Source organism: Miscanthus floridulus, chromosome 1 (assembly GCF_019320115.1).
Source record: "Miscanthus floridulus cultivar M001 chromosome 1, ASM1932011v1, whole genome shotgun sequence".
Classification (NCBI taxonomy): Eukaryota; Viridiplantae; Streptophyta; class Magnoliopsida; order Poales; family Poaceae; genus Miscanthus; species Miscanthus floridulus.
In genome coordinates this window covers 44665185-44682728 of record NC_089580.1, presented here as the reverse complement: position 1 = coordinate 44682728, position 17544 = coordinate 44665185, and the positions used below count along the sequence as shown (strand labels likewise).

Sequence of the window (17544 nt, the reverse complement as noted above, 5' to 3'; positions counted from 1 at the left end):
TACCTATATATAGGTAAACCAAGTGTTGGGTTCATAAATCTGGGGTCCCTAATGGGCCCGCTTCCTAGCAAAAGCTTGGCCCAACAGATGATTTTACAAACAACACGCAACTCCTAGGCCAACCTAGATACCTAATGACAGGCCGAAGAGCGATCTAGTTTCCGACCGGAAGGCCTGGCCAGGGAGGGGCGACGCTCGCTTCTGACTCTGACCCGCTTCTTCAACCGAAAGACCTGGCCAGGGAGGGACGATGCTCGCTTCTGACTTAGACCCACTTCTCTGACTAGAAGGCCTGGCCAGGGAGGGGCGACGCTTGCTTCTAACTCTGACTCGCTTCTCCAAACAGGAGTACACCAAACCTCTGCTTATAGCTCTTATCCGACCGGCGCGGTCGGAGCCAACTAGGAAATGACCGAACGGGGACGCCCACTTGGTAAGGACCCAAAGAATCAGGTGGAGCAAGTAAGGCAGGGCACTCAAGTCAACCACAATACTGAGGATCGTACCCTGCATACTTGCAGGATAGTACTATCAAGTCATGTTAGAAGGGTACTTTATAACCTTCTAGACATGTCAGAACACAAACAGTGTTGTGGGCACTAACATTTGTCCTATAGTATGGTAGGGTGACATTTGCCATACCAGAAGAAGACGATGGAGCCTACCACATGCATTTGTATGTCAATAGTATTGTGGGCACCGACAAACCATCTTGTACCTAACGGCATGGGCAACAAGACTAGGTAGCTCATACACTCTCTCTCTTACTTGTAAGTCCATCCCCTTCATCTATAAAAGGGGATGCGCCCTCTCCCAACTAAAAAGACAATGGACGAACAACAGACGGATCATTTCAACCCAGTCTCTGCTAGCTTTAGACATTCTAAAGCTACACAGAGCATACATTCCAATACTTAGCGCATATAGGAGCTCTTGTCACTCTTGGCTCTTCAGTCCAAAGTCTGACCGGACCTCTAACACCTCCCATCTTACTCCCACTCATTTGTAACCCTACAGCAAACTTCGAGCACCTAGGCTCAGGAATAAAGTCATCGATTGACTCAAACTGGACGTAGGGCACGTTGCCTGAACTAGTATAAACCCTATGTCATTGAGTGCTAGACCACATCCGATCACAATATATGGCAAAACGACAAATATTTACTTGTTGGTCACTTTTCGCACCGACACCAAGTGTGGTACTTGGAAAACTAACATGGAAGTGGTGATCCGAAGGACATTTGAGATGCTTAGTTGAAGCAATCAAAAGAGTTGATCAAGAAAAGCAAGCAACACCCAAAAAAGAGCTAGTCATGGCAATTCAAGTGGTATTCCAAATAGTTCTCTCATGCAAGCATTAATCAAAAGATGAAGCAAGCCAACCACAACAAGAAAGTGCACTTAATCATTAGTGGTTCTCATTTCATATGGGTGAAGAATAGACTCTATCTATGATGATTGGTCTTCACCAAGCTATAAATAGGACTTCACAATGCTATTGCGGAGTTTAATTGGAAACTAGTGACTATCCTCTACTCCAAGATAGTAAAGGTATCATTGTAATGTGCATGATCATCGCATCGCTTACTAGTATGCGGTTAGTGCATATAGTTCATACTTCATAGGATCATGCATAACAAATGAAAGTTTTAAATTCATAGCCTACCCCTATTGCTTGAATGATTAATTGATCTAGTGGTTAGTATATGAATTTGTTCATGAGCTAGTGAACCCAAGTACTTGATTTAATTTGGATTGCTAACAACTGACAAGTGCAACATTGGCAAGATAACCCTTACAAGAGGTGTGAAGAAGCTTGTCATTGGTTCAAACCAGACTTGGAAGCTTAGGCAAATCAATTTAGTCAAGTCAAACTTAGAAGCTCATGATAATGACTAGAGTACAAGCACAAGACTACAATACAAATGGATATCTAGTTTGAATTATTTCAAGTGGCATCTAGACTCAAGTATTCCATCAAGAATTCACAAGTGGTGTCTAGATCAACTTATAAGTGATATCCTACATATGGTAGTTATGATAATAGCAAATGTTCAAGAAATAGTTTTTTATTAACAAATCAATCATATGCGTGGTATCACATCTCTACACATGATATCAACCATACAAGAAGGTGGTTCCACAAGTGATCCTCAACTTTAAGAGATCATCAAATGAAGAATGCATCCCTCACTACAAAGAGCTCAAGTTTATCAAATGGATGACCCATGAAATGACTTAGGGGGAGGTGTCCCACCAATTGGTATCAAGGTTAAAGATTCCATGTGTGGTATCTCAAGAAGCTATACAAGTGGTGTCATTCCAATAATTGTGGGGGTATTAACCTTTATACCCTTACGGCTAAGCTCGGGCCGGCCCGGATCGATGGGTTCGGTCTATCCGAAAGACGACGTGCGGCCCAGCCAACCTGGTTGGAGTCCCGCGCAAGGAGTCAAGGCGGATTTGGCGATCAAGCAGGATCCTGGTCAGTTAGAATAGGAATCCTTATCCGGCCACATATGGCAATTGTAACTGACTAGGATTAGTTTCCAGATCTGTAACCCTGCTCCCCGGACTATATAAGGCGGGCAGGGGATCCCTCTAAAAAACATCTCTCATTGACATACAGCAATACCAATCAGACGCAGGACGTAGGTATTACGCCTTCTTGGCGGCCGAACCTGGATAAAACCTCATGTCTGTCTTGCGTTACCGTCTTGTTTGTGGCTTGCGCATCTGTCTGCCGACAATCTACTACCTTGGGCATACCCCTAGGTAGACTGCCGACCATATTTCGTCGATAGTGGCGCGCTAGGTAGGGGGTGTGCGTATTGCTCTCCAAGCAAACAAAACGATCATCACCTCCGGCTCCATGGCTACGCTGAACGGCCTCACGTTCACCATCGGCCAGATCACCTAAACCACCGGCTCTGACGACGCCATCGCCATGACCACGGAGGAGGCAGGGCTTCAGTCTGCGCTGACCACTACTTCATCTGCATCGGCTACGGCTCCGACCATGGTGAACATGGCTCTGACCACGACAGATACGGCTCCAACCACGATGGATCTGGCTCCGACCACGCCTACGTCACCTTCAGCCACGCCGACGACCCGTCATCCGCTTCCCCCCTACAAAGGGAAGCAGACCGACAACACCGACCTGCTCGACTCTATCAATCGGGTCGGCACCAAACTCGCTGAAACCCTAGCTCTGGTAAGTACAATCCAAAGTCAACCTAATGAGCAGGTAACCGCTCCCCACAACAGATCTCTCTAACCAGCCCGGACCAGTCGTCCTATGTGACTTGGAATAGATCTCATGGTCATATCTACTCCTGAGGGGCGCTCCACTCGTCACCAGCCCACCTTCGCAACGGGTCTCCGACTCTCCGAGTACGGAGCCTCGACGGAGAACCACCAGGTCCAACCCTACGGCCTATGAAACGCTGCTTCCAGCTACGCGTACAACTTACAACGCCGCTCGGATCTGTGTTTTATGCGCCAACCTCGGCAGAAGCCACGCAACTTCATCAACATGGTCCGGATTGAAGATTATCAAGAAGGATTCATCCACACAGTCCGGGAGGGCGACTCTAGCTCCTCGTCCGGCATCGCATCCAACGCATCTGTCCACACCGAACTTTAGCGTCATGAAGATGAAGGCGTCAAATACGATCTGGATCTCCCAGACCATGCCCTGGGTTTCCCCCAATTTCCGTCTTTCCCGCCAAGACGAGGGGATTTGATCCATGTTGTCAGCAATGACGAGCCGCCAGCAGTTGGCGAAACAGAACAAGAAAAGACTGCACGCGAAGCACGCAATATTGACCGGTTTAATCGCCGGCAAATCGAAGCTGAAGCAGACCAGGAGGCACGACACATAAGGGTCCAGCCACATGACCTCAACAATGCTTTCGACAGGGTGGGGGACAAACAAGTCTTCAAGACCCCAAGCACCAACGTAGCCGTCGCCATGGTGACAATGCAGCGGCTGCCCAACACTCCCGAGACCCAAGCAGTCCGTGATGACATACAAGCTTATCTGACGGCTGCTATGGCTCAGACCGCAGAGATGAATCAAGCCCGGGCTCCATCCATTTTAGTCGAATCAAGCCACAGCCACCAATACTCAAGTCACTCACAGCCACTCAACCAACGTGGCTCACACAACAACGACCCATCGGACAACCGTCAAGGCGGAAATGGTGGTCATGATGGTGGTCAGGACGACAACCGCCGCTGGGAGGATAACCGCCACAACATTTGAGGTGACAACCGCTGAGATAACCACGACAATCACCGTGATAACCACGGTCGTAGGGCTAATCCAGATGGCAATCGAGATCGCCGCGATGGCAATAACGATCTCTGCCATTACCTCGGTGGACGTGATCTGCGTGCTCGCATCAACTAGAGAGCCAACGATCATGCATCCCATGAAAGCTATCACCGTATGGAATATGACACTGCCCACGACCCGCCAGGTTTGAAGCAGTTTACTCCACACCTTTGTCAAGTCATATGGCCCAAGAATTTCAAACTCGAGAAACTTCAGAAGTACGACGGCAAGGAAAACCCCGAGTTGTGGGTCATGCTCTATGAGACCGTGTGCAGATCAGCCATGGCGGACGAGCACGTCATGTCTAACTATTTCCCAGTCGCTGTTGGCCATGCAGGTCACCAATGGCTGGTCAGCTTGCCTGCGAACTACTTTGACTCTTGGTAGGAGCTCAAGCAGGCCTTCATCGACAACTTCATTGCTACTTGTGAACAGCCAGGCAACAAATACGATCTGCAACGGATTCAAGATCGAAAGGATGAGCCACTACACGAGTACGTCCGGCGTTTCTCGGAGATGCGCATCAAGGTCCCATCAATCTCTGACAACGAGGCAATTGAGGCCTTCATCACTGGCCTCCGCTTCCACGACGCCCTAAGAGACAAGCTCCTCCGGAAGAGACCTGAATCAGTCACAGCGCTCTTGGCCACCGCTAAGAAATATGCGGATGCCGATGACGCTAAAAAGATAATTGTTGAAGAAGCAGCAAGGGTTCCACGCTCCGACCACCCTCCACACCGTGATGATTACCGCGGCGATCGTGGTCGGAACGACAATTTTGACCGCCGCAACCGGCGCAATGACTCTTGCGACCACCGTGACCAACGTAATCGGCGGCGCAACCGCCATGACGATTACAGGAGCAAGCGTGCTCGAGAAGACGACGGTGAGGTCAATACCGTGAAAAAGGCGGCAGACGTCGTAACTATGAAGACGACTACGCCAAAGCATTGAAGGGGCCCTGCCAGCTCCATCCTAAGTCAAATCATACCATGGAGAATTGCCGCGTCCACAAGACTATCTACATGCGTCAACAGGCTCTGGATACGTCTGACAAGCCTAACGAAGCAGGGGAACAGTGCAACGAAGATAATGACGACGACGATGCAGACCCTCGTCATAAATACGTCAAGCCAACCGATCGTGTGCACACCATCATCGGCGGCAAGGTGTCCATTGAGACCAAACGAGAACGCAAGCTGCTTGCCCGTGCTTGTTTGAACGTGGCAAACACCGACAACCTTCTCACCGATCCGTGGCTCCCTCCGTGGTCTCACCGCGAAATCTACTTCAGCAGGAAGGACCAATGGGCCACCATACCTGAGCCAGGGTGTTTTCCCCTGGTCCTCGACCCTTGTATCAACAAGGTTCAGTTCGATAGGGTACTGATCGACGGTGGCAGCTCCATTGATATACTGTTCAAAAACAGTCTGCCCGCCCTGAAAATAGCCCAGGCGGACCTGAATCCGTACAAGGCGCAGTTCTAGGGCGTTCTCCCTGGACAGAGCTCTACACCTCTCGGGCAGATCACGCTACCCGTGCAATTTGGGACTCCGGACCACTTCCGCACCGACTACGTCAACTTCGTGGTCGCTGACTTCGACGGCACCTACCATGCTATTCTTGGTCGACCGTCGCTCACCAAGTTCATGGCCATACCTCATTACAGGTATCTGGTGCTCAAGATGCCTACCGAGAAAGGAGTTCTAACCCTCAGGGGCAACGTATACGCAGCTTATACCTGTGAGGACAACAGCTTCAAAATAGCAGAGGCCCACGACCTCTCTATTCGCATGGCCGAGACCATGCTCGATGCTAAGAAGACCTTAGCCGACCACCTGGAGATCCCAGAGCTCGAGGCTCCATGCAAGAACATCAGGTCCAAGGAGCACAAGGCGATCCAGCTGGTCGATGGCGACCCCAGCAAAACGGCCCTTATCGGGGCCAACCTGGACCCCAAATAGGAAGACGCGCTCATCAGGTTCTTGAGGAGCAACGTGGATGTGTTTGCATGGAAACCTTCCGACATGCTCGGTGTACCTCGGAACTTGATCGAGCACTCCTTAAATGTTAACAGCAAGGCCAAACCAATCAAGCAGAAGCTACGACGGTTCGCTCGCGACAAAAAGGAGGCGATTAGGGTAGAAGTTATGTGGCTTTTGGCAGCTGGATTTATCAAAAAAGTGTATCATCCGGAGTGGTTAGCCAACCCGGTTCTTGTACGCAAAAAGAATAATGAATGGAGAATGTGCGTTGATTACACTGATGTCAACAAACACTGCCCTAAGGACCCCTTTGGCTTACCTCGCATAGACGAGGTCGTAGATTCAACCGCCGGTTGCGAGCTACTTTCCTTTCTCGATTGCTACTCTGGTTATCACCAGATCGCTCTCAAAAAGGATGATCAGATCAAGACATCCTTTATCACGCCTTTCGGCGCCTACTGCTACACGACTATGTCGTTTGGACTCAAGAATGCTGGGGCTACCTACCAACGCGCTATACAGGCCTACCTCAATGATGAAATAAAAGACGACCTCGTCGAGGCTTATGTCGACGATGTAGTTGTCAAAACTAAGGAAGCACATACCCTTGTTGACAACCTAAAACGTACCTTTGTGGCCCTCAATACATTCCAATGGAAGTTAAACCCAAAGAAGTGCATCTTTGGTGTTCCTTCTGGTATATTGCTAGGCAACATCGTCAGTTACGATGGCATACACCCTAATCTAGAGAAAGTCAAAGCTGTCTTAGACATGAAGCCCCCCAAAAAGGTGAAGGATGTCTAGAAGCTTACCGGATGCATGGCTACTCTAAGCCGTTTCATATCAAGATTAGGAGAAAAAGGGCTACCGTTTTTCAAACTGCTCAAAGCATCCGAGAAGTTTGAGTGGTCGAAAGAAGCAGACGCTGCCTTCACGCAGCTAAAACATTACCTTACATCACCTCCAGTCCTCACTGCTCTTAGAGAAGATGAAACCCTCCTACTTTACATTGCAGCAACCAATCGGGTGGTCTCCACTACCATGGTGGTCGAGCGCGATGAGCCAGGCCACGCCTATAAGGTACAGCGGCCAATTTATTTCGTCAGTGAGGTACTCAATGAATCTAAGACCAGGTACCCACAGATTTAGAAACTGCTCTACGCCATACTGATAACATCTCGAAAGTTGAGACATTACTTCGATAGATATCGTGTGGTGGTCATGATCGAGTACCCTTTGGGGGACATCATCTGCAATAAGGATGCGAACGGGTGCATTGTCAAATGGGCAATGGAGCTATGCCCCTTCTCCTTGGAATTTGCAAGCCGTACTACAATCAAGTCTCAGGCACTCGTCGATTTCATCGTCGAGTGGACAGACTTAAGCACGCCTGCCTCCCCGGGATCTGACGAATATTAGACGATGTACTTCGACGGCTCTCTCAACATTGACGGTGTGGGAGCAGGAGTTCTTTTTGTGTCACCATCCAAGGAGCAGCTCCGATACGTCCTCAGGATTTATTTCCCGGCATCTAATAATGCTGCCGAATATGAAGCATTCCTTCATGGTTTACGCATCGCGGCTGAGCTTGGTGTTAAACGTATCTACGTCTACGGAGACTCGGCTCTAGTCATCAACCAACTCAACAAGGACTGGGACATGACCAGCGAAAAGATGGATACATACTGCAAATCGATAAGAAAGCTAGAGGGTAGGTTCTATGGCATCAAGTACATACACGTGGTCCGGGACAAGAACCAAGCAGCAGATGCGCTGTCAAAGTTAGGATCATCCCGAGCCAAGATCCCACATGGCGTATTCATCCAGGACCTGCTCACACCTTCCATTGATGACGAAGATTCCACGGTTGACCATGCTCCAGACAAGCAATTAGTGGCTACGGTTCCGACATCGAGCACAACTGAGTCACCTCCAACCACTCATGAGCCAGACTGGAGAGTACCCGACCATATTTCGTCGATAATAATCAAGTGATGTCCATAAAAAATGCAAGATATAAGCCTCAACCATCTACCCAAAAGCAAGCCTTTGCATCAATGAGAAGCACACCTTTTATAGAATTTGATGCCAAAAGGGGAGAGATTATACAAAGATATGAAAGCTTTGGGAATGATTGAGACAAAGAAGTAGAGTTTGGACATGGACATAAATAAAGAGGGAGAGCAATATTGAAGGATGTGAAAGGATCAAAATTCTTGGACAAGAGAAGCTCACAAGTAGGGGGAGCAAGCTCATGAACTTTGATTAATTGCATTTGATATGTGCACATTTATGTGCTTGCTTGTATTGCATAAGCTTTTAAATTCAATATGCATGCTTGTGTGGTGTATGCTAGTTGTAGAATTTGATTGATGAAATGAAAACTAGCATGCATAGGATGATAAGTAGACACTTGGTATGCTTTTCAAGTAATGCTAGTACCTTGCTTTTAATGTTGATGTCACGAGGTATCTAGTGCTTTTTATTTCCAAGTGATATCTAGCTAACCATGGTGCTAAGGATGAACTTAAAGGTGCAACTCCGATTGGTATCACGCTTCAAAGGTTTACTCTATACACCTTAGCATCATTTGGTAGTAATTACTCTCCCACAATTCCAATCTATGCATATGTGCGAGCTTCAAACCAAATACTCTAGCGTGTATGGATGGGGAGCTAACACTACCAATTTGGGTTTGTGGTACTTGTCCAAAATTATTTACACATGGTAAAATTGTTTGGGCAAGCAACATGAGTCTAAAAGAGCTTAATTTCCATATCTTTGTAGAGTTGTCATCAATTAACAAAAAGGGAGAGATTGAAAGGTTATTGTTTGGTTTTTTGGCAATTGAGTGACAATCTAGGTGGGCTAATATGTGTTTATGTGAGATACATAGGTGATTAGTCCATAAGTATATATGTGTGAGCAACATATGCCATGACGGTGAAGATGGCTTGGATATGTTGCAAGGCTCACACATGTGATGAAGGAGCTCATTGCACATGAGACAAGACATTGAGTCATGTGATCAAGGTGGAGAAGATCAAGACATGACTTGGCTCGATGGACCGGTTGCAAATGTGAAGGGCAAGTTGAGTGATGACTTAGCGCTGATGGACCGAGGCAACAATGAAAAGCAAGTGAGGTTAAGATCAATAAACCAATACGGTCTCGTGATGATATGAAGTGGATCATATCATTTGGTGATTGGTTGGTACATGTGTTGCATCAACAATGGAGGAGTTGGAATGGAATGCGTGAGGCAAAGGTATAACCTAGGGCATTTCATTTCATCGGTCATAGGTTGTGTAGAGAAGTGCTTGACCAGATTTAGGATAGATGGCTATACTATCAAGAGGGGCAAACTTGTTTGCATATCGGTCATCTAGTGCCACTCGAGTGATCTAACTTTGCATCGTTGCTAGGATCGAGTGGCGCGGCACGTTGAGTGGTTAACTCCTTGAACATATTTGTGAAAAGCTAATACACGTGCACAAGGTGTTGTACACTTGGTGGTGTTGACACATTTGCAAAGGAGAAGAAGTTGGTGAAGAAAAAGAGTTGAATGCGCTGGTCACGGGGTGACCGGATGCGTCCGACATCTGACTCAAGCGGTAGTGTTCCCGACATGACCGGACACATCCGATATTGATACCAGATGCGTCCGGTATTCTGGCCAGGTGCGGGTAGAGTTGCCAAGGTGACCAGACTATGGCTCGTAGTAGTGATCGGACACTGAGCAATTATTGTTTGGCGTCAGGTTATGGTGACGTGGGGCGCGGGTGTTGGTCCAGAGAGGACCGGATGCATAGGCGCGTCTGGTCGGCCACACCGGACGTGTCCAGTCGTAGTTGAGCGGCTCTGGGAGCTCTTTGGACTCGACCGGACGCTGCCCCTCCTACGTCCGATCACTTCACTACAGTACGTCCGATGCGTCGTGTCAGAGCGTGTTAGAGAGGGCCGTTGGGCGGCAATGGCTACTTCGTTTGAATGGGACACGTGGCGGTCAAGCAGTGACCGGACACAGGGACCAGACGCGTTTGGTCGCCACACCGGACGCGTCTGGCGCACACAACCTGCGCGTTCGGTCATCCTGAAATCTACCCAGTGAAGGGGTAACTGCTATTTTAGCCCGTGGAGCTATAAATAGAAGTGTTGGTCGGCCTTTGACCGAGTGTGGAGCACCCTTGAGCCTTGGTGGCTTGTGTAGGTGTGCTTGGGAGCCCTCCAACTCACTTGAGCTTGATAGTGTTCAACCAATCGAGTGAGTGAGTGATTCTAGTATGATTGCATCGTGAGGTTGCATCAAGTGACACTAGGTGATCGAGTTATAAGTCGGTTGTGCTTGTTACTCTTGGAGGTTGTCGCCTCCTAGATAGCTTGGTGGTGGTCTCTGTTGAGGCCCGCAAAAAAGATTGTGTAGTGCTCTGGAGAAATGATTGTGATGGGGATTGTGCTCACCTCGCAGGAGCCGCGAAGAGCAACTCTAGTAGAGCGAGACGTGAATTGCGACAAGTGGTCCGGCCAGGTCAAGTGCTAGAGCTTATGGTAAGCACTACACGTGGGAGAGTATGACTTGCGGGTCACCACTAGCAAGAGGACCGACGGTAACCTTGGAGCTTATCTCAACGGGGACTAGCGTGTTGGCAAGCACGTAAATTTCGGGAGAAAAATCATCGTGTCATCCTTGTATTTCCGTTGGTTTGCATACTTGTTACACAAGCTTGTATTTACTTCATTTATATTATGCTTGTATAGTTGCTCTTGTAATTAGTTAGCTTGTGTAGCTTGCTAGTTACCTTTTTGCTTGTGTAGCATAGAAGTAGCTTCCTTACGTGACTAATTCGGTTTGAGTAACCTTGTTTGTCACATTGCTTAGTTTGTGTAGCTAAGAAATTTACGCTCATCCTTGTTACACAAGCTTGTATTTACTTTATTTACATTGTGCTTGTGTAGTTGCTCTTGTAATTAGTTAGCTTGTGTAGCTTGCTTGTTATTTTCTTGCTTGTGTAGCATAGAAGTAGCTCCTTTGCGTGACTAATTCAGTTTGAGTAACCTTGTTAGTCACATTGTTTAGTTTGTGTAGCTAAAAAAATTACGCTCTATAATTTGGTTTATGTAGCCTTGTTATTGAGCATTGCTACTGAGCTTAGGTGGCTTTGTGTTTTTATTTACTAGCATGTGTAGGAGCTTCCTCGTTGCTTAAAGTACTAGTGGCATAGGTTTGTGTGATCTTGCTTCTAGAATTGGTTAGGTGAGCTTTAGCTAGCTCGACACTTTTGTTGTCTAATTAGGATATTTATAAGTGCTTGTGAACTTTGATAGAGGGGTGTAGTCTTGGCTAGACCAATTGTTTTAATTTCGTATTTATTTCGGTTAACCGGCGCGAATAAATTTAGAAAAGACCATTCACTCTCATCTAGTCCGCCATCTCAACCCTACAAAGACATAGAGAGTTACTAATTGTGCCAAGAGAATTTCTTCCCTATAAAACTCAATTCTTCTCTCTCTTCATTAAAACGTTACCATGTCATTAAATATATATATATGGTAGTCTATTAAATACAAATAAAACACGTACCAGACCCTATGTTAAAGCTCAAAAATCGAGATCACATTAAATTTGAATCTAATATGTAAATTAATATTTTTCACATACACGTATATAGGCAGTGCCGCGGATGTTTGTGGTTGTTTATTACTGATGACAACCGCAAACACATTGAATTTAAATCTAATATATAACCTAAAGGTACAATAGCTATTTTGGTCCCTCAACTATTACTTGAGGCCTAATTTCAACCCTAAACTTTGAAAATGACCGTTTAAATCCTTAAACTTTAGTTTTAGGCTCAATTTCATCCATAAACTATTAAAGTGCATTTGATTTTTATTTTCAACTCAATTTTATCTATTCAAAAAGAAAACTTTATATTTTAGGCACGATTTCATACATAAATTATCAAAAAAAATTATCTGCTATTGTTTCAATATATCCATGTATTCTTAAAGAATAAATAGTGTTCGATGCAACTGTAGTTGCTCCCAAACGCTAAAAATAACAGCTTGAAATTATTAATGGCCGCGAAAGAGTTTTTGGATGAATATTATTTTCTATCTCCAATAGCTGGTGGTGTTGAAGCTAACCAGGTGCATTAGTGCAGCGTTCCACGTAGAACGTAGACAAAGTTGAGTTGAAAATAAAAGTTTAAAGAACAAAATATACTCTGATAGTTTATAAATGAAATTGATCCCAAAATGTAAAGTTTGAGGACTAAAACGATTATCTTCATAGTTTAGGATGCAATTGAGCCTAAAAGTAGAGTTCGAGGACTAAAACGGCCGTTTTAAAAGTTTAGGAACGAAATTAAGCATGGAGTAATAGTTGAGGAACCAAAAATGACTATTCGGTCTGACCGAAATTAATATTTTTCACATAGTACTACACATGTATGCATGGGCAGTGCCGCGGATCGGATGGCCTGGTGGTTTGTCTAATTGTTTATTATCATTATAATTATTGCCGTGCCAGCTACAATAACGCGGAGAGTATCTGACTACTATATCATATTTAGTGATTGATTAGTATACTAATATATTTTGGTCAAATTTACGCGTTATATAAGACGTGGTTCTGTTTTGCTAGTCCTTTTTTTTTTAATTAAATGATAAATGAAATATGTAAGATGTGGTTCCAGTTGGCAGAGGCACGGTCCAAAACTACACTTTAATTCTTCATTTCTAATAAACAATGTCTGTAGTAAAAAAAATTCCTAACCATAATTAGCAGCCTTCACGTTAATCTTCATAATAGAACACATTAGATAGAAGAGAGAAAAAAATATATAAACACCAGAAAATTCTTGCAAAAAAAATCATAAACACCTAACAATCACGTGTGTCATTGTTAAAATATTATCATCAGTACCATTACTATAAAAAATTATGAGTGAATTATTCTTGTGCAACTGCCTGCAATGGATGGGATGGATATGGATAAGGTGGAATGAAAGAAGCACATGCATGATTAGAGTCATGATTAGCTTAATAAGATATTGTATCGCTGCTCATTTGCTCAAGAGAAACTGAACTCTCCAGGTAGCAGGGAAGGGAAGTGAATGGAGACGAGACCACTAGAATGCTTGGCCCAGTTGCTAAAAAAATTGGGCTATTGGGCCACCCAGCTTCCATCCCTGCCTGCTGCCGCTACTATTGTCTTTTCTCAAATTATTTTTTTCTTTTCCTTTCTTTCCTCTAATCTCAAAATATAATAGATATAGACAAAATAGCTACATATTTAATCTGTGTTGGCTACAGTTAATATTTATTATAGAACTGATAATTTAATTAAAATAATATAAGTGAAAGTACACTTAACAAAATATAATAAGTTAATAACTAGTCTCTTGTCGTAAAATAAATATCATCTCACGAGGAGTCAACCGTTATTAAGTTTAATCAAATACTAATGTTAATGATACCCAATAAACATTGTTACTCAACCAATCCCAAGTTTTCAAATATATATATAAAAAATAAATTAATATTTATAATGTCAAATAAATATTGTTAGATTAATCATGCTATATTTTTTATTATATTATAAAATATAAATATTAATATTGTTTTCTATGATTTTTAGTGAGGGGGAGTTGTGCGTGAGCGTGACCACACTATGATTGCAATTGCAACGCCCGCTCGCCCGCCGGCCTCCCTCGAAGCTTGTCGCATTTCCTGGGGTGTCGTTAGAGACTAACCTGTGCTGCCCTGCATCTGCTCCCGCACGCCGGGTTTCCTTCTGCTCCTAGAGATTGCAAAGGGTGTTCGTTTGACTATGGCTCAGTGTAAACGATTGTAAATTTTTATCTAGAATAGTATTTTTCTCTCGCATAAAATACTTCTTCACAAACCCACGACGATATGAACCCGCCAATCGCTGCCCGAAACTGTGTGGCTTGGCCGAGAGAAGCGTCCCGACGAGGTCAGGTCAGGACAGGAGACCCAGAAATTTCCCCTCTCCGATCCGAAGCTGACCGACTTTTAACTTCACGGAAATTTCCTCTCGCCTGCTCCCTTCATCTCATCTCTTGTCTTCTCTTCTCTTCTCTTCTCTTCTCTTGCGCGTTCCTCTTCTCCCTTCCCTGATACCATCGATTCCAACTTCTTTATTAGCCGTATTACTATCAGTCGATTGGATTGGGGATCGCATCCCATCCAAAACCGATACACAACAAGCTAATCAAGGCCGCCCGCCCGCCCGCCTGCCGGCGACATGAAGAAGATCTTCGGCGCCAAGAAGAACAAGGACCCGCCGCCCACCATCCAGGACGCAACCGACGGAGTACGTATCATCAACCAAGTTCCTTCCTTCCTCCATTATATATCAATCCTTGCAGATTCATCCATAATATATATCAATCAAGCAATCAAATCGATTCCTCCTTGCAGATCACCAAGCGCGGAGACACCGTCGATGAAAAGATCAAGAAGCTCGACGCCGAGCTCGCGCGCTACAAGGAGCAGATCAAGAAGACGCGCCCAGGCCCCGCGCAGGAGGCCGTCAAGGCACGAGCCATGAGGGTCCTCAAGCAGCGCAGGATGTGAGCGCCCGCCCCCCCCTGCCCCTTATTTTGCTCTCTCTCGACTAGTAGATTACCAATTACTAGAATTACGATGACTACTTTACCATACATGAGCCACCCAGCCTACCTTCAATGCTTGTTTGCATCTACTCACCTTTAGTTAACCGCTTGGGATTACGCTGAATCAATCAATGCATTCCATAAGCATACAACTGGTGTCTTACTTGATACAGACATTTTAGTCATCCTAATCCTATTTCTATAGATAGTCTATACCGTCATACCAGTATAAATAAATATCTATATAAATTGATTCCCCGAGGTGTGGTCATGCCAATTTCCAAACAACAAACATATCAAATGCGTCATGACTGGACGGAGTTCAGTAGCGACAATTTCTTCTAGGCTGGGCGAAAATTGTATTGCTTTTGTACCCACCGCCTTAGTACATTATTTTAGATTTCCAGAAAAAGAAATTTTAGAGAATCTTCCATCCGTCAATGGATACTAATTCCTATCTTCACCCTCTGTTTTTATATTTTCATTGCAGGTACGAGGGGCAGCGTGATATGCTCTACAACCAAACATATAACCTTGACCAAGTTGCTTTTGCAGCAGAGGGGCTTAAAGATGCTCAGCAAACTGTATGCCTCCAGAGTTACCTAACAAAAACCTTGATTTTTGTTGCTACGTTCCCTTCTAGAATTCTATAGGCTTACATTCAAGTGCTTTTCATTGGACAGATGACTGCAATGAAGGCTGCCAATAAAGAGCTAAAAGGGATGATGAAGACTGTCAAGCTTGAAGATATTGATGTATGCTATTTATCATTCTCCCGTCTTACTCTTACCAGATTCCTCATGCTTTCAGTATTCACACCTTACATGCACTTCCACTTTGTTGCTTATTTTCCTGTTTGATTGATGTTGCATCTGAATTTATACCTCCTATGATCCATAGAGCATGCAAGATGAGATGATGGATCTTATGGATGTAAGCAATGAAATACAAGAAACTCTTGGCAGAAGCTACAACGTCCCTGATGATATCGATGAGGAAGAACTTATGGGGGGTACGGTTTACTCATATTGGCAGTTTGATTTCTCTAGGATAATTTGCAAACACCATATATTTTCTTAAACTGTATACATTGCTACAAAGCTTACGAAGAAGAAGGGAAAAAAACTCATTTCTCTCTCTGCTGTTCTCATTTTGTTTCTTGGAAAATGCAGAGCTCGATGCTTTGGAAGCTGACATGGACTTTGAATCAGAGTCAGTCCCATCTTACCTCCAACCAGACCAAGAATCTGAACTCAACTTACCTGCTGCACCAACTGGCCATGCAGCAGTTCCAGCAAACCAGCAGCAGGTAGTGGAATTATTGTGAGAGAAGAGAATGATGTTAGATGTTGCATACTTTGATTTTAGTGTTGCTTTTATTTATAATCATCATGGTAGCTCTGTGGTTTTCTTTATCTTTGTCATGTGCACTAACCACCAATTAGCTCCTAGAACAATATCAAAGCCTATTGCAACATGGGGCCATGCTTTTTAATTTTATTATCTCTATAAAAAATGAGCACGTTTCAACTTTATCCCAGTTATCAACAGAGAAGAAAAATGTGACGAAGGAGGAGATTAAAAAAAATGAAAATCTTCTCTCTTTTTTGGGTGGTGGTTTATAAGGTAGAAAAAGGGACACACCTGAATTCCAATTGAACATGGATGGAATGAGCATCCACATCTGACCTACATGGTTACGAGCATGGAAAAATCTTACAGCTGGATTCTTTTCCAGTGAGCTTGCCTCCAGTGGCATATAATAACTCCATGGTGGATCCATAGTAATAATTTGTTTTTCATTCCCTTTTGGTGCAGGAGGATGAGCTGGGGTTGCCTACAGTACCGCAAGCTTCCATTCGTACCTAGTTAAACAGAATCATGTTTCTTGGAGTCAACGATGTGAAGAAAGTCGTACTATATCTACAGTTGGATGTAAAATGTTCTTATGTACCGCACCACTTCGATTTTTTGTCAGTTCACTGGTGTAAATCTGATTGAATTGAATTGGTTGGGACATAATAAGATCCTGCTCTTGTATTTGGTGGAGGGCTGTGCTCTTGTACATGCATATGAGGATCTGTTGGCATCCATCTTGCTTTTCATGCTGTGCATGTCTGCAGTGATTGGGTTAGCCAAGCACGCTATGATTTGTTGTACATGTACAGCATATGACATTCACTAGGCGTCTAGGTTCAAAAGTTCAGCATCATCTATATCTGGCAATGATAAAAATAGCACAGGGCTCTGCCGGCCTTAGTTGTGCAAGGGCAAGGATTGCAGGTCAACACAGTGCCCACACACACACGAACGCTGCCTACCTACAGTAGTAGCGGAGATGCTCTGCACTTTGGTTGGTTCACACTCACAGGCCTTATTTGCTTCCATGGCGAGAGTACTTGCTTACTGCTACTAGCTTTGCAACAGTTCCCTCAAAAAAAAAAGAAGAAGCTTTGCAACAATGATAACGTGCACTACAGCCCTTCAATGCTGGTCATAGTGAATTCAAGAATAGGACATGGTTTGAGCGTCATGCCTACAACATGAAGCGTTGAAACAACTGCACTTGGCATGT

General features: G+C 44.7%; 1 protein-coding gene across 1 annotated transcript; it reads left to right on the top strand.

Annotated features, from left to right (window-relative positions):
• Positions 1-14313: 14313 nt before the first annotated feature.
• Positions 14314-17018, top strand: LOC136482057 (vacuolar protein sorting-associated protein 60.1-like). Its single transcript, XM_066479310.1, has 7 exons — positions 14314-14668; positions 14776-14927; positions 15460-15553; positions 15653-15724; positions 15870-15981; positions 16142-16278; positions 16788-17018. Exons 1-7 carry the CDS (start codon positions 14600-14602, stop codon positions 16836-16838), a joined length of 687 nt encoding a protein of 228 aa, XP_066335407.1. The 5' UTR covers positions 14314-14599; the 3' UTR covers positions 16839-17018.
• Positions 17019-17544: the final 526 nt, after the last annotated feature.

Excerpts from the sequence above, each read along its gene's own strand:
- LOC136482057 (XM_066479310.1), top strand. The coding sequence starts at position 14,600 with ATGAAGAAGATCTTCGGCGCCAAGAAGAACAAGGACCCGCCGCCCACC. Across the intron at positions 15,725-15,869 it reads TCAAGCTTGAAGATATTGAT|AGCATGCAAGATGAGATGAT; the intron begins GTATGCTATTTA and ends TATGATCCATAG. Across the intron at positions 16,279-16,787 it reads TTCCAGCAAACCAGCAGCAG|GAGGATGAGCTGGGGTTGCC; the intron begins GTAGTGGAATTA and ends CTTTTGGTGCAG.